Below are 24,132 nucleotides of genomic sequence, written 5' to 3' on the forward strand. Positions count from 1 at the left end.
GGGCCTCTCTGTGGTGCTGACTGTGATACTGACTGGGCCTCTCTGTGGTGCTGACTGAGCCTCTCTGTGGTGCTGACTGGGCCTCTCTGTAGTGCTGACTGGGCCTCTCTGTGGTACTGACTGGGCCTCTCTGTGGTGCTGACTGTGCCTCTCTGTAGTGCTGACTGGGCCTCTCTGTGGTGCTGACTGGGCATCTCTGTGGTGCTGACTGGGCCTCTCTGTGGTGCTGACTGGGCCTCTCTGTGGTACTGATTGGGCCTCTCTGTAGTGCTAACTGGGCCTCTCTGTGGTACTGACTGGGCCTCTCTGTGGTACTGACTGGGCCTCTCTGTGGTGCTGACTGGGCCTCTCTGTGGTGCTGACTGGGCCTCTCTGTGGTGCTGACTGGGCCTCTCTGTGGTACTGACTGGGCCTCTCTGTGGTACTGACTGGGCCTCTCTGTGGTACTGACTGGGCCTCTCTGTAGTGCTGACTGGGCCTCTCTGTGGTACTGACTGAGCCTCTCTGTGGTGCTGACTGGGCCTCTCTGTGGTGCTGACTGGGCCTCTCTGTGGTGCTGACTGGGCCTCTCTGTGGTACTGACTGGGCCTCTCTGTGGTGCTGACTGGGCCTCTCTGTGGTACTGACTGGGCCTCTCTGTGGTACTGACTGGGCCTCTCTGTGGTACTGACTGGGCCTCTCTGTGGTACTGACTGAGCATCTCTGTGGTGCTGACTGGGCCTCTCTGTGGTGCTGACTGGGCCTCTCTGTGGTGCTGACTGTGGTGCTGACTGGGCCTCTCTTTGGTACTGACTGGGCCTCTCTGTGGTACTGACTGGGCCTCTCCATTGGAGACATGAAGACTTAAGAGGGCCAAGTCAGACTAATACCAGCTAACAAATAATGTTCTGAGAACCACATGTTTCTTAGTGGGAATTTGAGTATTTCAGAAAAACATTTCCTACATGTTTCGTAATGATTCTATTTAAAGTAATGTTCACAAATGGTTCAGAGAGTGTTATGAAACAACGTTCTTCGTTTGGGAATTTCAGAACTTCAGCATAAAGTTTTCTATAGGTTTCCTCATGGTTCTATTTAAAGTCATGTTCTCAGAACATTAAGAGCGCTTTCCATTAAAAAAAAAAACACAAGAGAACATTAGTAATGTTCAAATAACGTTCTAGGAATCTTATTTAAAACAAAGACATTCTGTTCACAGCATCAACAAAACTCTCTCTATCCTCTATCTTGTTAAGTGTGTTCACTAATTGGCCACAGCTCATTATAAGGGGTAGCAGGTAGCCTAGTGGTTAGAGTGTTTGGCCAGGAACCCGAAAGGTTGCTGGATCGAATCCCTGAGCTGACAAGCTAAATCTATCATTCTGCCCCTGAACAAGGCAGTTAACTTCCTGTTCCCTGGTAGGCCGTCGTTGTAAATCTCACTGACACTGTGCCACAATTGTTTTTTTGTTTTTTTAATCTATTTACATGATTAATTCCGAAGCAAATTAATTGAATGTGTCCTTCGAGTTCAAAACAGTTAACTATAGCTAGCAGGCTTATTGAAACATGTTGTCAGAAAAAAATCTATTAACTTCAAATAACCTACAATTTTACCTCAGGCATTGAAATAGATCCCTAGATTATTCGAACACAGAGTTTTTTTTATTGTGAAATACTATAATTATGAATTGCATAAAATAAACATTTCGTCATTATCTCTAAACTTTATATACTGGCCTCTGGTCTAATCGTTCTATGCTAATCTCATTACTACGCCTCCATTGGTCAGTTGAGTTGTTTGAGTGTTCCATGCTAAGCACATGCTACACATAAGACCAGTGTTTCACAAAAAGGAACTCAATCAGTAGGGTGCAACCCAGACATGATCCTCGTCTAAATGACCAGAAATGCAAAGCTTGAGAGGCCAATGAAATAAACAAAGAGAAAGGGAGAGGGGGGAGGAGAGAGACAGAGAGAGGGAAGAGGGGGAGAGGGAGAGGGAGAGGGAGAGGGAGAGAGAGAGACAGAGAGAGGGAGAGGGAGAGAGCGAGACAGAGAGAGGGAGAGGGAGAGAGAGAGAGAGAGGGGAAGAGGGGAGAGAGGGGGAGAGGGAGAGGGAGAGAGAGACAGAGGGAGAGGGAAGGGGGGAGAGAGGGGGAGAGGGAGAGAGGGAGAGGGAGAGAGAGGGGGAGAGAGAGAGAGAGAGATGGGGGAGATAGAGAGAGGATTTACTCTAAGGAAGATCTCGGTAATTGGATCTAGATGAGCAGCAGTATTGCTGTATCTCCTGAAAGAAATAGACCTGACCTACTGGCTGGTGATTCTGCTCCTTCCTTCCTTCCTTCCTTCCTTCCTTCCTTCCTTCCTTCCTTCCTTCCTTCCTTCCTTCCTTCCTTCCTTCCTTCCTTCCTTCCTTCCTTCCTTCCCTCCCTCCCAAATGTCAAATCAAAGGGGTGCTTATATGTGTTCTGTTTCACTGCAAGTGGGTAACCTGTATGTGTGAGGTGTGTTTTTTTGCATATCCCAACTCCCCATGAGACGCCCTCAGAGAGTGGGGTCACGGCCAGGGATCAGCCATTGTTGACGGGCAGCGAGGGAGGGAGGTGCAGAATCACCAGCCAGTAGGTCAGGCCTATTTCTTTCAGGAGATACAGCAATACTGCTGCTCGTCTAGATCCAATTACCGAGATCTTCCTTAGAGTAAATCCTCTCTCTTTCTCTCTCTCTATCTATCTCCCCTTCTCTCTCACTCTACCCCCCCCCCCTCTCCCCCCCCCCCATCTCTCTCTCTCTCTCTCCCCCCTCTCTCCCCCCTCACTCACTCTCTCGCCCTCTCTGACGCTGAAGAACTACAGTATCATCTCTGCCTTTGTAGACTGATGAGAATGCTCACAGTGCTAACCAGCTCATGTTGACAACTATGTTTTCTGTCCTACAAATTCCAACAGCTGAAAGGCTTTACTGTTTTTGGAAGTGTCTGTCGAGCAAGAAGGCAAGGACAGCTAGGGGGGATATGGGGTTGAGGACAGCTAAGTGTCTTAGCATAGAGGGGATATGGGGTTAAGGACAGCTAAGTGTCTTAGCATAGGGGGAAATGAGGTTAAGGACAGCTAAGTGTCTTAGCATAGGGGGAAATGGTGTTAAGAAAGGCTGTGTCTTGACATAGGGGGAAATGGGGTTAAGGACAGCTAAGTGTCTTGACATAGGGGGAAAGGGGGTTAAGGACAGCTAAGTGTCTTAGCATAGGGGGAAATGGTGTTAATAACAGCTGTGTCTTGACATAGGGGGAAATGGGGTTAAGGACAGCTAGGTGTCTTGACATAGGGGGATATGGGGTTAAGGATGGCTAAATGTCTTGACATAGGGGGAAAGGGGGTTAAGGACAGCTAAGTGTCTTAGCATAGGGGAAATGGGGTTAAGGACAGCTAAGTGTCTTGACATAGGGGGATATGGGGTTAAGGACAGCTAGGTGTCTTGACATAGGGGGATATGGGGTTAAGGATGGCTAAGTGTCTTAGCATAGGGGGAAATGGGGTTAAGGATGGCTAAGTGTCTTAGCATAGGGGATATGGGGTTAAGGATAGCTAAGTGTCTTGGCATAGGGGGATATGGGGTTAAGGACAGCTAGGTGTCTTGACATAGGGGGATATGGGGTTAAGGATGGCTAAGTGTCTTAGCATAGGGGGAAATGGGGTTAAGGACAGCTAAGTGTCTTAGCATAGGGGGAAATGGGGCTACGTGTACTGTGGCTGGAGCCCTCTCAGGTCATAGTGTGATCCTAGATCAGTTTGTAGGCTGCTGTCTTGCCAACTCCTATTGTGGCTGTCATGCCAAGACACAAACAGGCTACTCAAGTTATTGGAGTGTACAAAGAAAAGCTACCGGGTTCTCCAGTCAAAGGACAGGAGTCTTATTCATTCTTCCTCAATGAGCAGAGCTTGACTAGACAAATCTGTGACCTGACTCCATCCAGTAGGACCACGTTTACAGCGCAGGCTAGGCACTCAGTGTTCTCTCTATGGGACCTTGTTTAGGGTCCCAAAGGGGGTACGAGACCATCGGAAAGAGGAATCACAAGATCTTGTTTATTTCTGCAAGGCACAATGCAACCAGGCAATCTGCTGCTGAGTCAAGATTGTTAAATGAGAGGAAGGGAGATGAAATTGCATTAGCGTCCCAACCCAGAGAAACATTAGCTGTTTGTTGAATCAAATTAAGCAGTACATTATGGTCCGGAGCAAATTGCCCTTTAACTGTCGTAACACATTTAATTAACTAAATTCTCGAATAACAACTCAGATAAATCAAGTGAATAAACAGGAGTTTATGTCAGGAAATGTATATTTTTTTCTCTCTTTTTGGGAAATGGGAATATAGACTACAGACAGAGACAAGGATTTATGGTGAAACAACCAATAATGACTAGAGGGAACATACTGTGTGTTATATTTATATGATATACTAGCATAACGTATAACACACTGATAATATGTGTATGAAACGCTACACACTGAGAGCTGAGTAATCAAAATGGCTGTCAGTTTCCGTGCTCAGGGTCTAACACAACTCAGGCTTCCCCCTCCTCTGTACGCTGACAGAATTCCCTTCCCTAAGAATTCCCAAGCCTCGAAATAGGTCTGTCAAAACGCAGTCACCCACCCACCCTGTCTCACACAGCATGCGTGGAAGAGGGAAGACAGAAGATCTGCTTAGGCTGTCAGAAGCCTGAACAGTTTACTGGTCGCTACAGCAACAGTACCATTTCTACACAAAACAACAGAGCACCTGCAATCCCTCAGCCAATCATACCCCTGTTCCCCCGTGCAGTATTTGCATATGAGAATTTCACCTCGCGTAACTGGGTGATTCCCACAGCTCCTGATCGGGTTGGGTCTCTACATTATATTACAATAATGTGTCATTTAAAACAACAATGAATACCTAAAAAGAAGATGTTATATTATTTTAATATTGGAGTAATGTAAATGTTTTTCAGAAGAACAAACAAGCAGGTAAATGGTAACTCGAACAACACCAATTTCAGATCATGTCTCTCCACTTCTCAGTCAACTGGCAGGTAGATTCTCGAGCGTTTTTTAAATATAATATATATATACATTTTTTAAAGGTAGACATGACCAGAGATGAAGCAAATGGGATATACCATAGGAGCCCATGGGTACTGCTGTCTCACACACACACACCAATGTGACTGAGAGTATTGGTCTGAGAGAGTACGGTATCTTGTGGTGACCCAGTGGCAGCAGTATCAAGGACTTGGCTTGACAAACTGTTCCTGTGGCAGGTGGTGTGTGTGTGTGTGTGTGTGTGTGTGTGTGTGTGTGTGTGTGTGTGTGTGTGTGTGTGTGTGTGTGTGTGTGTACGTGTTATTGCGCCAGGTGTTAAACTAGCCTAATATTTGGCACTGGACCACACTCCTACTGATAAGGCAAAATACACGATGAACTCAGACCAACTGTCTACAGTACGTGCTCTGGCCAGACCTGGGTTCAAATACTATTTGAAATAATTTCAAACACTATACCTGGGCTTGATTGAGCTAGCCTGAAACAATGGAACCAATAGAATACCCCCAATGAGTGTCACCCCCTCCAATCTGGCACTGCAGGCAGACTAGAGCAAACGCTAAAGGTATTTTTAATATTTCTAAATGTATTTGAACCCAGGCTCTGGCTCTTGTATTTGCTCCTATTCCTGAAAAGTCACCCAGTCCTGTCACACAAGTCTGACTGAGCAAATCAATACATGTTTTAGATCTTTATCTTCGACTGAAATGTTCTTATGGAAAAAAAATGATGAACAAAACAAGGTTGCTGGCATCAATGTCTCAGGTGCCACCTATTGCCGATGTTTCCTGTAGCAAGGAACTGAAGCCCCTAATCTACTCAATGGGTGCTGCACTGCAGCTGTCCTCTGCACCAGCCTCTCCAATCTAGTGTGTGTGTGTGTGTGTGTGTGTGTGTGTGTGTGCCTAGCTGTGTGTGTGTGTGTGTGTGCGTGTGTGTGTGTGTGTGTGTGTGTGTGTGTGTGTGCCTAGCTGTGTGTGTGTGTGTGTGTGTGTGTGTGTGTGTGTGTGTGTGTGTGTGTATCAGAGAGGTTGGTGAAAAATAGCAGAATACATTTTTTCTCTCCATCTCCTATGGAACAATAAAGTATATCTTATCTTACCTCTTAATGAATTATATCTTTGACATTTCTTTAGTGGAACAATACATTTTGAATTTGTCTTGGTAGAAATGTTTTAAAGGAATATATTATATATTTTGAATTGGCAATAGGAGAGAGTGGGGTAAATTGAGCCAGAGGTAAGTTGAGCCCCCCTTGTTTCTAGGAAACCATACAGCTAATTAATAATTTGATGAAATATTTAAGAAGAGGTCATCATTTCATGAAGTCTGTGAAGGAAGAAACCACACGGAAAAAGTGGTAAGCAAGTACGTAACCCCATACCTGTCCTGTGACTCACCTTACCCCATACCTGTCCTGAGACTCACCTTACCCCATACCTGTCCTGGGACTCACCTAACCCCATACCTGTCCTGGGACTCACCTTACCCAATACCTGTCCTGGGACTCATCTAACCCCATACCTGTCCTGGGACTCACCTTACCCAATACCTGTCCTGGGACTCACCTTACCCCATACCTGTCCTGGGACTCACCTTACCTCATACCTGTCCTGGGACTCACCTTACCCCATACCTGTCCTGGGACTCACCTTACCTCATACCTGTCCTGGGACTCACCTTACCCAATACCTGTCCTGGGACTCACCTTACCCCAACATCCGGAAATATACATAGATATCTTTGTTAGAAAGAATACACTATTTCCTTTGATGAAGCGATGCTGAATGTAAATAATGGCTCAATTTACCCCACTCTTCCCTACAGATTAATAGTCTATGAATAGGATGTATGAGATTATTTGACAACACAGCCTACATCATGGTTACGTCACATCACCACGGTTACGTAACATCACCACGGTTACGTCACCATGGTCGACTTGATGGCAAATAGAACGGATGTAACAGCACCTGTGATCTGCTTGGTACCTCCTCCTTGTTTCCAACACGGGGTCTTGGGTCTGAACTTAACAATGATCTTGAACCAAATGTAACCTACTCCAGTTCAATACTGCTCTGCTCTCTCTCTCTCTCTCTCTCTCTCTCTGTTCAGGATGTCCCTCTTGTGTTGCCAACCATTGAACTAGATACAGTACACAGGTCAGTCACATTCTCCTCTTCTAAGATCAATTACCAACCTGCTAAGTCATGAATCACTAAGGCTCAGGCCACCTCTCTTCCCTCAGGTAGACAGAGGGTTTCTTAAAGAGAAGGTGACAGGCCTCTTAAAGAGACAGTGTGATTGGCTGCTTTAAAGATGCAAGGCGATTGTTGACACTGTAATTTAACGCATCAGTTGACCTGGATCCCTTGCGCAACCTTTACAATGAAGATATGCAATTGGAGAAAATATATATGGTTTACAGTTTAGCTCCCCATAATGTGGGCCTGACTATTAACCAGTTTACAGTTCAGATCCCCATTAATGTGGGCCTGACTATTAACCAGTTTACAGTTGAGCTCGCCATTAATGTGGGCCTGACTATTAACCAGTTTACAGTTGAGATCCCCATTAATGTGGGCCTGACTATTAACCAGTTTACAGTTGAGATCTCCATTACTGTGGGCCTGACTATTAACCAGTTTACAGTTGAGATCTCCATTACTGTGGGCCTGACTATTAACCAGTTTACAGTTGAGATCCCCATTAATGTGGGCCTGACTATTAACCAGTTTACAGTTGAGATCTCCATTACTGTGGGCCTGACTATTAACCAGTTTACAGTTGAGATCCCCATTAATGTGGGCCTGACTACTAACCAGTTTACAGTTGAGATCCCCATTAATGTGGGCCTGACTATTAACCAGTTTACAGTTGAGATCCCCATTAATGTGGGCCTGACTATTAACCAGTTTACAGTTGAGATCCCCATTAATGTGGGCCTGACTATTAACCAGTTTACAGTTGAGATCCCCATTAATGTGGGCCTGACTATTAACCAGTTTACAGTTGAGATCCCCATTACTGTGGGCCTGACTATTAACCAGTTTACAGTTGAGATCCCCATTAATGTGGGCCTGACTATTAACCAGTTTACAGTTGAGATCCCCATTAATGTGGGCCTGACTATTAACCAGTTTACAGTTGAGCTCCCCATTAATGTGGGCCTGACTATTAACCAGTTTACAGTTGAGATCCCCATTAATGTGGGCCTGACTATTAACCAGTTTACAGTTCAGCTCCCCATTAATGTGGGCCTGACTATTAACCAGTTTACATTTAAATCATGTATCTACTGTCTCTATCTCTATTCCTTCTAGTGCTGAATTGATGCTACCTTAAAAACATTTTTTATATTTCACCTTTATTTAACTAGGCAAGTCAGTTAAGAACAAATTCTTATTTTCAATGACGGCCTACCATGGAACAGTGGGTTAACTGCCTTGTTCAGGGACAGAACAACAGATTTATACCTTGTCAGCTCAGGGATTTGATCTTGCAACCTTTCGGTTACTAGTCCAACACTAACCACTAGGCTACCTGCCGCAACCAGATGGGATCTCACAAGCCCTATGATGGTGCTATAATCCAGTAGAGAGAGGACCAACCTGAGTCGCCGTGGTGGGGCTATGATCCAGCAGAGAGAGGACCAACCTGAGTCCCCGTGGTGGGGCTATGATCTGGCAGAGAGAGGACCAACCTGAGTCCCCGTGGTGGGGCTATGATCTGGCAGAGAGAGGACCAACCTGAGTCCTCGTGGTGGGGCAATGATCCAGCAGAGAGAGGACCAACCTGAGTCCTCGTGGTGGGGCTATGATCTGGCAGAGAGAGGACCAACCTGAGTCCTCGTGGTGGGGCTATGATCTGGCAGAGAGAGGACCAACCTGAGTCCCCGTGGTGGGGCTATGATCCGGTAGAGAGAGGACCAACCTGAGTCCTCGTGGTGGGGCAATGATCCAGAAGAGAGAGGAGCAACCTGAATCCCCGTGGTGGGACTATGATCCGGTAGAGAGAGGACCAACCGTGATGTATTGTTGTCTCTACTTCTTGCCTTTGTGCTGTTGTCTGTGCCCAATAATGTTTGTACAGTGTCTTGTGTTGCTACCATGTTGTTGTCATGTTGTTTTGCTACCATGCTGTGTTGCCATGTGTTGCTGCCTTGCTATGTTGTTGTCTTAGGTCCCTCTTTATGTAGTGTTGTTGTGTCTCTCTTGTCGTGTCCTATATTTTCATTTTTAATCCCAGCCCCGTCCCCGCAGGAGACCTTTTACCTTTTGGTAGGCCGTTATTATAACTGACCTGACTTGCCCAGTTAAATAAAGGTTAAATAAAAATAAATACTATTACATGTAAACCAAAATAGTTTGAGATAAGTGGTTATGAGCCTTCCATCAGTCCCCTCCCTCTGAGGTCAGAGACCAGAGACAGTGGTGGCTCTTCTGTCAGTCCCCTCCCTCTGAGGTCAGAGATAGTGGCGGCTCTTCCATCATTCCCCTCCCTCCCTCCCTCTGCAGTCAGACAGAGACCGTGGCAGCTCTTCCATCAGTCCCATCTCCTCCTCTGAGGTTAGAGACAAGAGACAGTGGCAGCTCTTCCATCAGTCCCCTCTCTCCCTCCTTCTGAGGTAAGAGACCAGAGACAGTGGCAGCTCTTCCATCAGTCCCCTCCCTTCTCTGCTGTCAGAGACTGAGTGATATAATGGCCTAGCAAACACCAGAGAGAGAAAAACACACAGGAAAATCTCACAAAGGCTAGTAAATATCTGCATTGCTGGCTTTTTGGGGCTTTAGGCTGGGTATCTGTGAAGCTCTTTGTGACAACTGCTGATGTAAGAAGGGCTTTATAAAATAAATGTGATTGATTGATAAATAAATAATATAACACGAATATGTTGAGACATGCAGAGATATTCTAGAGGCTACACATAGCATTCTTAAGGAATCAGTGGCTGGCTGCTCAGTCTACAGAGACTGTTCTAATGGATAATGAAGAGAATAATACTGTCTGGCTTGTGTTTCTCTCAGCCCCTGGTGAGATAAAGAGCTGTATCTGGCTCTGGTCTCTGCAGGGGGAGGGAAGGGGCTGATGGAAGAGCTGTCACTGTCTCCATCTCTGAAAGCAGAGGGAGGGAGGGAGAGAGGGGACTGTTGGAAGAGCTGTCACTGTCTCCATCTCTGAAAGCAGAGGGAGGGAGGGAGGGAGGGAGAGAGGGGACTGTTGGAAGAGCTGCCACTGTCTATGGCAGTAGAGGGAGGGAGTGGACTGATGGAAGAGCTGCCACTGTCAATTAAATGAAATTCAAAGGGCTTTATTGGCATGGGTAACATATTGTTACATTGCCAAAGCAAGTGAAATAGATAACACACTCACAAAAGTTCTAAAATAATAGAGACATTTCAAATACACAGTGTTGTAACCATGTGCAAATATTTCAAGTACAAAAAGGGAAAATAAATCAACATAATTATGGGTTGTATTTACAATGGTGGTTGCCCCGTTCTCATGGCAACAGGTCACACATCTTGCTGCTGTGATGGCAAACTGTGGTATATCACCCAAATAGATATTGGAGTTTATCAAAATTGGATTTTTTTTCTTTTTTTTTTCAAATTCTTTGTGCTTCTGTGTAATCTGAGGGAAATATGTGTCTCTAGTATGGTCATACATTTGGCAAGAGTTTTTGGAAGTGCAGCTCAGTTTCCACCTCATTTTGTGAGAAGTATGCACGGTGGCCTCTCTCAAGTCTGTACAAAGCTTTCCTTAAGTTTGGGTCAGCCACAGTGGTCAGGTATTCTGCCACTCTGTACTCTCTGTTTAGGGCCAAATAGCATTCTAGTTTGCTCTGTTTTTTTGTTAATTCTTTCCAATGTGTCAAGTAATTATCTTTTTGTTTTCTCATGATTTGGTTGGGTCTAATTGTGCTGCTGTTCTGGGGCTCTGTAGGGTGTGTTTGTGTTTGTGAACAGAGCCCCAGGACCAGCTTGCTTAGGGGACTCTTCTCCAGGTTCATCTCTCTGTAGGTGATGGCTTTGTTATGGAAGGTTTGGGAATCGCTTCCTTTAAGGTGGTTGTAGAATTTAATGTCTCTTTTCTGGATTTTGATAATTAGCAGGGATTAGCTTAATTCTGCTCTGCATGCATTATTTGGTGTTTTACGTTGTTCACTGAGAGTCTCAATTTGGTGTTTGTCCCATCTGTCTATGGCAGTAGAGGGAGGGAGGGGAATTATTGAAGAGCTACCACTGTATCTGTTTATGGCAGTAGAGGGAGGGAAGGGAATGATTGAAGAGCTACCACTGTATCTATCTATGGCAGTAGAGGGAGGGAAGGGAATGATTGAAGAGCTACCACTGTATCTATCTATGGCAGTAGAGGGAGGGATGGGAATGATTGAAGAGCTACCACTGTATCTGTCTATGGCAGTAGAGGGAGGGAGGGGAATGATTGAAGAGCTACCACTGTATCTATCTATGGCAGTAGAGGGAGGGAGGGGAATGATTGAAGAGCTACCACTGTATCTATCTATGGCAGTAGAGGGAGGGAGGGGAATGATTGAAGGGCTACCACTGTATCTGTCTATGGCAGTAGAGGGAGGGGAATGATTGAATAACTACCACTGTATCTGTCTATGGCAGTAGAGGGAGGGAGGGGAATGATTGAAGAGCCACTGTATCTGTCTATGGCAGTAGAGGGAGGGAGGGGAATGATTGAAGAGCCACTGTATCTGTCTATGGCAGTAGAGGGAGGGAGGGGAATGATTGAAGAGCCACTGTATCTGTCTATGGCAGTAGAGGGAGGGGACTGGCCAGACAGAGGAAGGACAGGAATGCTGAGGACAGTGGCTCCAGACTGCAGAAGGCCCTGGCTGCACCATCGAGATCTTCGTAATCCAACAGAAAGGGTCTAATTTAATGATGGACTGCAGCGTTGGGCCATCGTGACAGCAGTGTTGTCTGTGTTGTGGGCTGTGTTTATCCCTTCGTTGTGTGGTTATCTACTGTGGGATGGATAACGCGTTACGACAGCTTGGTGTACGACTGACTGAGTGCCCACTCCCTTTTCCTCTGACTGGGTTGGATACTGGTTATGTCCCAAATGCCAAGCTGCTGCCTATATAGTGCACTATTTTTATGGGCAATATATAGGGCATAAGGGTACCATTTTGGGACATAGACATAGTGTGTCGGTTTCTTTCACTCTCGGTTTATTCATCTGTTAATTTCATCTGGTTACACCAAAATAACTATCTATTCCATACAGTGGGCCAAACAAGGCTGTCTAGAGAGAGAGAGAGAGCAAGAGATCGAGAGAGAGAGAGAGAGAAAGAGCGAGAGAGGGAGAGAGAGGGAGAGAGAGAGAGAGAGAGAGAGAGAGAGAGAGCGAGAGAGAGAGAGAGAGAGAGAGAGAGAGAGAGAGAGAGAGAGAGAGAGAGAGAGAGAGAGAGAGAGAGAGAGAGAGAGAGAGAGAGAGAGAGAGAGCAGTTTGTCACTGCAATTTTGTATTATATTTGAATTATCAACCATCCGTGTAAAAACATGGAATATGATTTTCCGCTTCCAACGTCCTCTACCGTGCAATGGTGTTGTTCCTATGTCAGGCACAGCTGTGTAAACTGTATCATGTGGACTACACATTTCAGCCTGTGCCAGAAATGAACTATCTAGAGGTTAGACCTTGGCAACAGCACAGGAGCTGTACGGTTTGTGCCAGCAGGTCTAGCTGGTCTCTGGTTGAATCAGACAATCAAAACCACTTAGAGCAGACCTGGGTTCAACTACTTTATCTGTGTTTTATTCAGCTTGTCTGGAATAATGGACCAATAGAATTGTTCTGTGGGAGAATGTATCCCACCCATCGGGCACTCCATTCAGGCTAAAGCAAATGATGATAGGTCGGGCTCAGAGAGGGGCTTGACAGCAGTGTCTTGGTAACCCTTAATTGTGAAGGTAAGAAAAATAATGAAGTCATTGCTTGCTGAGAAAACAACTGAGTATTAAAGAGGAGAGGAGAGCAGGAAAAGGAGGAGTGGTAGACAGAGGAAGAGGCGGAGCAGGAGGAGGAGCTACAGGACAGTGGTAGACAGAGGGAGAGGCGGAGCAGGAGGAGGAGCTACAGGACAGTGGTAGACAGAGGGAGAGGCGGAGCAGGAGGAGGAGCTACAGGACAGTGGTAGACAGAGGGAGAGGCGGAGCAAGAGGAGGAGCTACAGGACAGTGTTAGCGGGAGAGGTGGAACAGGAGGAGGAGCTACAGGACAGTGGTAGACAGAGGGAGAGGCGGAGCAAGAGGAGGAGCTACAGGACAGTGGTAGACAGAGGGAGAGGCGGAGCAGGAGGAGGAGCTACAAGACAGTGGTAGACAGAGGGAGAGGCGGAGCAAGAGGAGGAGCTACAGGACAGTGGTAGACAGAGGGAGAGGCGGAGCAGGAGGAGGAGCTAAAAGACAGTGGTAGACAGAGGGAGAGCAAGAGGAGGAGAAACAGGAATGTGGTAGACAGAGGGAGTGGCGGAGCAGGAGGAGGAGCTACAAGACAGAAACATTACATTAGGTTATGTGGACAGGTTTGTAATGAATTAATGTCGGAGCACAAAGCCTATTGGCACAGAATCTCCGGTCTGAGAATTTGCTTTTGACCTCATTGAGGTCTCCCATTTTCAAATGCCACCGCGGGAGCATCAGCTTTCTGGCACATGATCATAGTTTGCACATTTTGCAAATTCATTTTGATCAATTGATCAATCAGCTAAGTAAAGGAATGATAGGGAGAGTATTACCAGCTGGTTAAACGGAGTGAGTGACTCATGGTGAAGTGAAATAGCTCAATAAGAGGGTAATGAGTTACAATCACTCTCTCCCTCTCTCTCTTTCTCTCTCTACCTCCCACTGTTTAGTGGCAGTGGCATTCTGCCTGTTTAAGGGACCGAGAAGAGGAAGGCACTTTCTGAAATAATTCACTACCCCGATACCTTTTTCTGGCCTCTTTTACTGTGATATGGATTTCAAATGTTACTGAAGTGAAACTGACAGTGTCAGTTAGGTTAACTTGCAGATAGTCAGTATTTGGATAATGAGAGTTGGTCTGTGACAGACTACGGGGGGAAATAGAGAGAAAATAGGGCTTTGGGGTTTTGTCGTGACCTTTGACATTCTGGTAGAGAGACAAATACAAACACGAACATGCATGGTGGCACTCTCTCTCGTGACCTTTTTCCTCCCTCATACACCCATGAACACATTAAGGTGAGTACACACAACGAATACACACGCACACGCACACGCACACACACACACACACACACACACACACACACACACACACTTTTTTACTGCATCTCTTACCTCCTCCCACTGGTGTATGTATCTGATGAGCCGGGAAAGTCTCAGTAGCCTCAGAAGAGACAGAATCTTAGTAAACCTCACGATCCTCAGCGCCCTCGCCGTCTTGTACACCTCTGAGTCAAACCCCTTTTCCACTATTAGAAATATATAATCCACTGGTATGGACGAGAGGAAGTCGACCACAAACCAGCTCTTCAGGTAGTTCATCTTTATGACCTTGGGGTCCAGGATGATCTCGGAGCTCTCCTCGTTGACGATCCCCGTGCGGAAGTTCATGACCAGATCCACGAGGAAGATGGTGTCTGATGCGACGTTGAATATTAGCCAGGTGGTGGTGGTCTGCTCCGAGAAGAAGGTTATTCCTACAGGAATGATGATCAGGTTCCCCATCATCATGACCAGCATTACCAAGTCCCAGTAGAACCTACAGCAGACAGAGAAAGGATTAACAAATAATATTAGAACAAACAGATGTGTCAAAAAAGAATGGCTGGAATGTGTGAATATACAGTATAGTTACATAGATGACTACTGCACCAGTAGAACCTAGAACAAACAGGAAACATACTGTACCAGTAGAACCTAGAACAAACATGAAACATACTGTACTGTACCAGTAGAACCTAGAACAAACAGGAAGCATACTGTACTGTACCAGTAGAACCTAGAACAAACAGGAAACTTACTGTACCAGTAGAAGCAAGAACAAACAGGAAAAATACTGTACTGTACCAGTAGAACCTAGAACAAACAGGAAACATACTGTACTGTGCCAGTAGAACCTAGAACAAACAGGAAACATACTGTACTGTGCCAGTAGAACCTAGAACAAACAGGAAACATACTGTACCAGTATAACCTAGAACAAACAGGAAACATACTGTACTGTACCAGTAGAACCTAGAACAAACAGGAAACATACTGTACTGTGCCAGTAGAACCTAGAACAAACAGGAAACATACTGTACCAGTATAACCTAGAACAAACAGGAAACATACTGTACTGTACCAGTAGAACCTAGAACAAACAGGAAACATACTATACTGTACCAGTAGAACCTAGAAAAAAAAGGAAAAATACTGTACCAGTAGAACATAGAACAAACAGGAAACATACTGTACCAGTAGAACCTAGAACAAACAGTACAGAAACTGTACTGTACCAGTAGAACCTATAACAAACAGGAAACATACTGTACCAGTAGAACCTAGAACAAACAGGAAACATACTGTACCAGTAGAACCTAGAACAAACAGGAAACATACTGTACTGTACCAGTAGAACCTAGAACAAACAGGAAACATACTGTACTGTACCAGTAGAACCTAGAACAAACAGGAATCATACTGTACCAGTAGAACCTAGCACAAAAAGTTTACATACTGTACCAGTAGAACCTAGAACAAACAGGACACATACTGTACTGTACCAGTAGAACCTAGAACAAACAGGAAACATACTGTACCAGTAGAACCTAGAGCAAACAGGACAAATTTTTTAAAAATGGAATCAAACCACGACCCAGGCATTGCTAGCTGGATACATGGCTAGATGCATGGCTGGATACATGGTTGGATACATGGCTGGATACATGGTTGGATACATGGCTGGATACATGGCTGGATACATGGTTGGATACATGGCTGGATACATGGTTGGATACATGGCTGGATACATGGCTGGATACATGGCTGGACTGTACACACAATAGAGAAATCTGTATGGGTGTGAATACACTATATCTGTATGCCTGTATGCCTAAACCCAGACATCATCCATAAACAGAGGCTGGAGGGCTAAACCCAGACATCATCCATAAACAGAGGCTGGAGGGCTAAACCCAGACATCATCCATAGACAGAGGCTGGTGGGCTAAACCCAGACATCATCCATAAACAGAGGCTGGTGGGCTAAACCCAGACATCATTCATAAACAGAGGCTGGAGGGCTAAACCCAGACATCATCCATAAACAGAGGCTGGAGGGCTAAACCCAGACATCATCCATAGACAGAGGCTGGTGGGCTAAACCCAGACATCATCCATAGACAGAGGCTGGTGGGCTAAACCCAGACATCATTCATAAACAGAGGCTGGAGGGCTAAACCCAGACATCATCCATAAACAGAGGCTGGAGGGCTAAACCCAGACATCATCCATAAATAGAGGCTGGAGGGCTAAACCCAGACATCATCCATAAACAGAGGCTGGAGGGCTAAACCCAGACATCATCCACAGACAGAGGCTGGTGGGCTAAACCCAGACATCATCCATAAACAGAGGCTGGAGGGCTAAACCCAGACATCATCCATAGACAGAGGCTGGTGGGCTAAACCCAGACATCATTCATAAACAGAGGCTGGAGGGCTAAACCCAGACATCATCCATAAATAGAGGCTGGTGGGCTAAACCCAGACATCATCCATAAACAGAGGCTGGAGGGCTAAACCCAGACATCATCCATAAACAGAGGCTGGAGGGCTAAACCCAGACATCATCCACAGACAGAGGCTGGTGGGCTAAACCCAGACATCATCCATAAACAGAGGCTGGAGGGCTAAACCCAGACATCATCCATAAACAGAGGCTGGAGGGCTAAACCCAGACATCATCCACAGACAGAAGCTGGGTAGAGGACAATCTGACTCTACCAACATTACAGCACAAGAGGTTGGTGGCACCTTAATTGGGGATGATGGGCTCGTAGTAATGGCCGGAGCAGAATAAGTGGAATGGTATCAAATACATCAAACACGTGGTTTCCGTGGTTTCCATGTGTTTGATGCCGTTCCATTTGCTCCATTCTGGCCATTATTATGAGCCGTGCTCCCCTCAGCAGCCTCCACTGATTACATGATGTCTCTGTGATGTCTCTGTGAGGTCTCTGTGATGTCTCTGTGATGTCTCTGGGATGTCTCTGTGATGTCTCTGTGAGGTCTCTGTGAGGTCTCTGTGATGTCTCTGTGAGGTCTCTGTGAGGTTTCTGTGAGGTCTCTGTGAGGTCTCTGGGATGTCTCTGTGAGGTCTCTGTGAGGTCTCTGTGAGGTCTATGGGACATTTCTCTGTTTATGTGTGATGGCAGACAACCCAGACCTTCAAAAAAGCAAAACAGGCATGAATGAATCTGCAAGCCCACACATGGAGTCTTCTATGTTGAGACTCTGTTTTTTCTCTCTGGGGGCTGGGCGGGCACGGCAAACGTTTTGAAACAGAGTGAAGCAGGGAAGGTACTATCCGAACGTTGTCCAATAAGAAATGTTTCATTTTTGTTTTCTTTTCTAAAAATGTTTTGCTTACCCGGTGCCCTACTGAACACTGTTCCCTACTCTGAACACTGTTCCCTACTCTGAACACTGTTCCCTACTCTGAACACTGTTCCCTACTCTGAACACTGTTCCCTACTCTGAACACTGTTCCCTACTCTGAACACTGTTCCCTACTCTGAACACTGGGCCCTACTGAACACTGTGCCCTACAGAACACTGTGCCCTACAGAACACTGTGCCCTACTGAACACTGGGCCCTACTGAACACTGTGCTGTACAGAAAACTAGGGCCCTACTGAACACTGTGCCCTACTGAACACTGTGCCCTACTGAACACTGTGCCCTACTGAACACTGTGCTGTACAGAAAACTAGGGCCCTACTGAACACTGTGCCCTACAGAACACTGTGCCCTACAGAACACTGAGCCCTACTGAACACTGGGCCCTACTGAACACTGTGCTGTACAGAAAACTAGGGCCCTACTGAACACTGTGCCCTACTGAACACTGTGCCCTACTGAACACTGTGCCCTACTGAACACTGTGCTGTACAGAAAACTAGGGCCCTACTGAACACTGTGCCCTACTGAACACTGTGCCCTACAGAACACTGTGCCCTACTGAACACTGTGCCCTACTGAACACTGTGCCCTACTGAACACTGTGCCCTACTGAACACTGTGCTGTACAGAAAACTAGGGCCCTACTGAACACTGTGCCCTACAGAACACTGTGCTGTACAGAAAACTAGGGCCCTACAGAACACTGTGCCCTACTGAACACTGTGCCCTACTGAACACTGTGCCCTACTGAACACTGTGCCCTACTGAACACTGTGCCCTACAGAAAACTAGGGCCCTACTGAACACTGTGCCCTGCTGAACACTGTGCCATACTGAACACTGTGCCCTACTGAACACTGTGCCCTACAGAACACTGTGCCCTACTGAACACTGTGCCCTACTGAACACTGTGCCCTACTGAACACTGTGCCATACTGAACACTGTGCCCTACTGAACACTGTGCCCTACTGAACACTGTGCCCTACTGAACACTGTGCCATACTGAACACTGTGCCCTACTGAACACTGTGCCCTACTGAACACTGTGCCCTACTGAACACTGTGCCCTACAGAAAACTGTGCCCTACTGAACACTGTGCCCTACTGAACACTGTGCCCTACTGAACACTGTGCCCTACAGAACACTGTGCCCTACTGAACACTGTGCCCTACAGAACACTGTGCCCTACTGAACACTGTGCCCTACTGAACAATGTGCCCTACAGAACACTGTGCCCTACAGAACACTGTGCCCTACTGAACACTGTGCCCTACAGAACACTGTGCTGTACAGAAAACTGTGCCCTACTGAACACTGTGCCCTACTGAACACTGTGCCCTACAGAACACTGTGCCCTACTGAACACTGTGCCCTACTGAACACTGTGCCCTACTGAACACTGTGCCCTACTGAACACTGTGCCCTACAGAAAACTGTGCCCTACTGAACACTGTGCCCTACTGAACACTGTGCCCTACTGAACACTGTGCCCTACAGAACACTGTGCCCTACAGAACACTGTGCCCTAATGAACACTGTGCCCTACTGAACACTGTGCCCTACTGAACACTGTACCATACTGAACACTGTGCCCTACTGAACACTGTGCCCTACTGAACACTGTGCCCTACTGAACACTGTGCCCTACTGAACACTGTGCCCTACAGAACACTGTGCCCTACTGAACACTGTGCCCTACTGAACACTGTGCCCTACAGAACACTGTGCCCTACAGAACACTGTGCCCTACAGAACACTGTGCCCTACTGAACACTGTGCCCTACTGAACACTGTGCCCCACAGAACACTGTGCCCTACTGAACACTGTGCCCTACTGAACACTGTGCCCTACAGAACACTGTGCCCTACTGAACACTGTGCCCTACTGAACACTGTGCCCTACAGAACACTGTGCCCTACAGAACACTGTGCCCTACTGAACACTGTGCCCTACTGAACACTGTGCCCTACTGAACACTGTGCCCTACTGAACACTGTGCCCTACTGAACACTGTGCCCTACTGAACACTGTGCCCTACTGAACACTGTGCCCTACAGAACACTGTGCCCTACTGAACACTGTGCCCTACTGAACACTGTGCCCTACAGAACACTGTGCCCTACTGAAAACTGTACCATACTGAACACTGTGCCCTACAGAACACTGTGCCCTACTGAACACTGTGCCCTACAGAACACTGTGCCCTACTGAACACTGTGCCCTACTGAACACTGTGCCCTACAGAACACTGTGCCCTACAGAACACTGTGCCCTACAGAACACTGTGCCCTACTGAACACTGTGCCCTACAGAACACTGTGCCCTACAGAACACTGTGCCCTACTGAAAACTGTACCATACTGAACACTGTGCCCTACAGAACACTGTGCCCTACTGAACACTGTGCCCTACTGAACACTGTGCCCTACTGAACACTGTGCCCTACTGAAAACTGTACCATACTGAACACTGTGCCCTACAGAACACTGTGCCCTACTGAACACTGTGCCCTACTGAACACTGTGCCCTACTGAACACTGTGCCCTACTGAACACTGTGCCCTACTGAACATTGTGCCCTACTGAACACTGTGCCCTGCTGAACACTGTGCCCTACTGAACACTGTGCCCTGCTGAACACTGTGCCCTACTGAACACTGTGCCCTACTGAACACTGTGCCCTACTGAACACTGTGCCCTACTGAACACTGTGCCCTGCTGAACACTGTGCCCTACTGAACACTGTGCCCTACTGAACACTGTGCCCTACTGAACACTGTACCATACTGAACACTGTGCCCTACTGAACACTGTGCCCTACTGAACACTGTGCCCTACTGAACACTGTGCCCTACTGAACACTGTGCCATACTGAACACTGTGCCCTACAGAACACTGTGCCCTACTGAACACTGTGCCCTACTGAACACTGTGCCCTACAGAACACTGTGCCCTACAGAACACTGTGCCCTACAGAACACTGTGCCCTACTGAACACTGTGCCCTACAGAACACTGTGCCCTACAGAACACTGTGCCCTACTGAAAACTGTACCATACTGAACACTGTGCCCTACAGAACACTGTGCCCTACTGAACACTGTGCCCTACTGAACACTGTGCCCTACTGAACACTGTGCCCTACTGAACACTGTGCCCTACTGAACACTGTGCCCTACTGAACACTGTGCCCTGCTGAACACTGTGCCCTACTGAACACTGTGCCCTACTGAACACTGTGCCCTACTGAACACTGTACCATACTGAACACTGTGCCCTACTGAACACTGTGCCCTACTGAACACTGTGCCCTACAGAACACTGTGCCCTACTGAACACTGTGCCCTACTGAACACTGTGCCCTACTGAACACTGTGCCCTACTGAACACTGTGCCCTACTGAACATTGTGCCCTACTGAACACTGTGCCCTGCTGAACACTGTGCCCTACTGAACACTGTGCCCTGCTGAACACTGTGCCCTACTGAACACTGTGCCCTACTGAACACTGTGCCCTACTGAACACTGTGCCCTACTGAACACTGTGCCCTGCTGAACACTGTGCCCTACTGAACACTGTGCCCTACTGAACACTGTGCCCTACTGAACACTGTACCATACTGAACACTGTGCCCTACTGAACACTGTGCCCTACTGAACACTGTGCCCTACTGAACACTGTGCCCTACTGAACACTGTGCCCTACTGAACACTGTGCCATACTGAACACTGTGCCCTATTGAACACTGTGCCCTACTGAACACTGTGCCATACTGAACGCAAACCTCCTCCTGATTATTGTCTGTGTTGATGTGTCTGTCTGTCTTCCGATCAGAGAAGCCACAAATGATCCATGATGGGGCGCCCAGCCGGCCGGGCTGAGGGAGTCTGATCCGTCAAACATTCACAAAATGTCCTGCTGGCCTAGGCCTAATGATAAGGCCGTTCCATCTCATCCATGGCACTAAAATAGATGCTTTCCAGAATCCTATCTCGTGCTAAAAACTGTCCGGTGACGCCCGTCGATGTCGATGCCCGGCTGGACTGGAGTTGCGTCCCAAACGGCACCCTATTCCCTATGTCATACACTACTTTCAACCAGAGTCCTTATTAGCCCTGGTTGAAAGTAGTCCACTATATAAGGAACGGGGTTCCATTTGGAACGCGACAGACTGATTTGGAGGTGCACTCTGCGGGCTGTAATGGATCTGTTTAACTAAAGCAAGCAGCAGACAGTGGTTGAGTCCTTGCTTTATAAATATCTGAAGATCATGTGTCAGGTAATTGTCTGCACTTCAGCTAAACGGTCATTTCACTGGGTTAATAATAGACAGATTGGTATATTTATAAAACCAGACAAGGCATCTCTGATCTCTTATAAATGACTGGCAGTCAGGGTGGAATATTCTCACGTTGAGCTTGTTTGAAAGCACCATGTCACAAATGTATAGAATGAGCCTGTCTGGGGGATTTCTACATGTAAATTAAGACAGGCCAAGTCACTGGGCAAATGTGACTGGTAAAAACCCTTTTGAGTTAAAAACAAGCACAAAATATGACATTTTTGAGTGTCAGAAGTATTAAACCTTGTTACATTACCAGTAAATATCGCCAATTCATCTAATTTATTTTGTCTCTGAGAGAGGTCATCTAGTCAGATTATAATTTCATCTAAGGCAACTCTCTAACCATCCCATTTACTTGTACATTTGAGACATTTAGCAGATGCTCTTGTCCAGTAGTGAGTGCATACATTTTCACCATTTTTTGTTTGTACTTGTTGGCTAATCTGTCAACACCAGAGAGCAGAACAGAAGAGCATTCAGCTAGGAACAACGCTGTGGAATGTTCAGATAGAAATATGTTAGGCAGAACAAACATGCCACTCTCTGACATGCAGAATAAGGACTCATGCCAGCCCTATTCAATACAGTTCTACCTGCAACATTCCAAAATATTTGCCTACTACTGAACATGACACGGACCTCAACAGAGAGATCACATGGTCAAGAATTAGAATCCAGAATTACTACCTGAAGTCCGTCACAAGGACAAGGTCATTGTTTATGTACTCAACTGATAAACAAACCAACAGGGGCCATTTTAAATTTCACAACTATTTTCTCCCATTAGCCAGTGTGTTCCGCTCTTGCACCAAATAGAATGTAGATCTCGTAGTTATTCCAGAATGGCGTTGTTCTACATTCAATCCAATGACTAAGCAGCGACTGATGGAATTGTTCTGTGATGTACTGAAACTACTGTATGTGTAAAAACACAGAGACCAGCACTGCTAATTGGGAAGCACCAGAGGGCATGAATTTGGTCAAAAGTAAGACACTGGCTGTGTGTGAAAAGGCTCACTATATAGCACACTGGTTTTGAACAGGGCCCATAGGGCTTTGCTCAAAGGTAGTGCACTATATAGGAAATAGATGGGGTGCCATTTCGGACTGATCCATGAACTTGGGGAAATGTTTACATCTTCCTTCGTTAGGCTACGTTAGGATACCTGTCTGATGTGGGTAAAAATAGAAGCTAGACCCAGCCACATAAATAATAAACAACGTGCCAAACAGTTACACAACTCTAGAAATAGAAGGTTTGCTTTAGTGTCGTTATTGGAATCTGAAGATGACCGGGTTTGATAACACAATTCTGCTGTGACATATTAGAATTTAACATTTTATTTTTTATCAATATATTGTGATTACAGCCTATTTCAAATAACCTTCACTCAAGGTACAACAGTGCTGTTGGTGAGGCTGTTGAGACTTACTGTAGTCAAGGATGATATTACTTGCTACAAAGTAATAATCTCCTTCATTCGATCAATGCAACAAAAGATATTTGATTATCTTTTGTTAAAAAACGTAAATTAGAGTGAGAGCAGTGGCATTGTCATCAGGGTTCAATTATACAAGAAGGCAAAGCAGTAATGTAATGTCAAGCAACAGTGTCATCTGGACATGGTGCTATCTGGACATGGTGCTATCTGGTCATGGTGCTATCTGGACATGGTGCTATCTGGACATGGTGCTATCTGGACATGGTCATGCTATCTGGACATGGTGCTATCTGGACATGGTCATGCTATCTGGATATGGTCATGCCATCTGGACATGGTGCTATCTGGACATGGTGCTATCTGGACATGGTCATGCTATCTGGACATGGTGCAATCTGGACATGGTCATGCTATCTGGACATGGTCATGCTATCTGGACATGGTGCTATCTGGACATGGTCATGCTATCTGGATATGGTCATGCCATCTGGACATGGTGCTATCTGGACATGGTCATGCTATCAGGACATGGTCATGCTATCTGGACATGGTGCTATCTGGACATGGTCATGAGATCTGGAAATGGTCATGCCATCTGGACATG

The 24,132-nt window shown here is 46.4% G+C and overlaps 1 protein-coding gene across 2 annotated transcripts in view; it reads right to left on the reverse strand.

Moving 5' to 3' along the window:
* hcn1 (hyperpolarization activated cyclic nucleotide gated potassium channel 1) overlaps positions 1 to 24,132 on the reverse strand; it is a 161,799-nt gene that overhangs the window by 115,815 nt on the left and 21,852 nt on the right. For both annotated transcript variants that reach the window (NM_001124318.1, XM_090191325.1), the window contains 1 exon segment: positions 14,411 to 14,834. In NM_001124318.1, the coding sequence (NP_001117790.1) occupies positions 14,411 to 14,834 (424 nt within the window).

The sequence above is a fragment of the Oncorhynchus mykiss genome, chromosome 12 (genome assembly GCF_057628025.1).
Source record: "Oncorhynchus mykiss isolate SJ-2025 chromosome 12, ASM5762802v1, whole genome shotgun sequence".
NCBI classification, from domain to species: domain Eukaryota; kingdom Metazoa; phylum Chordata; class Actinopteri; order Salmoniformes; family Salmonidae; genus Oncorhynchus; species Oncorhynchus mykiss.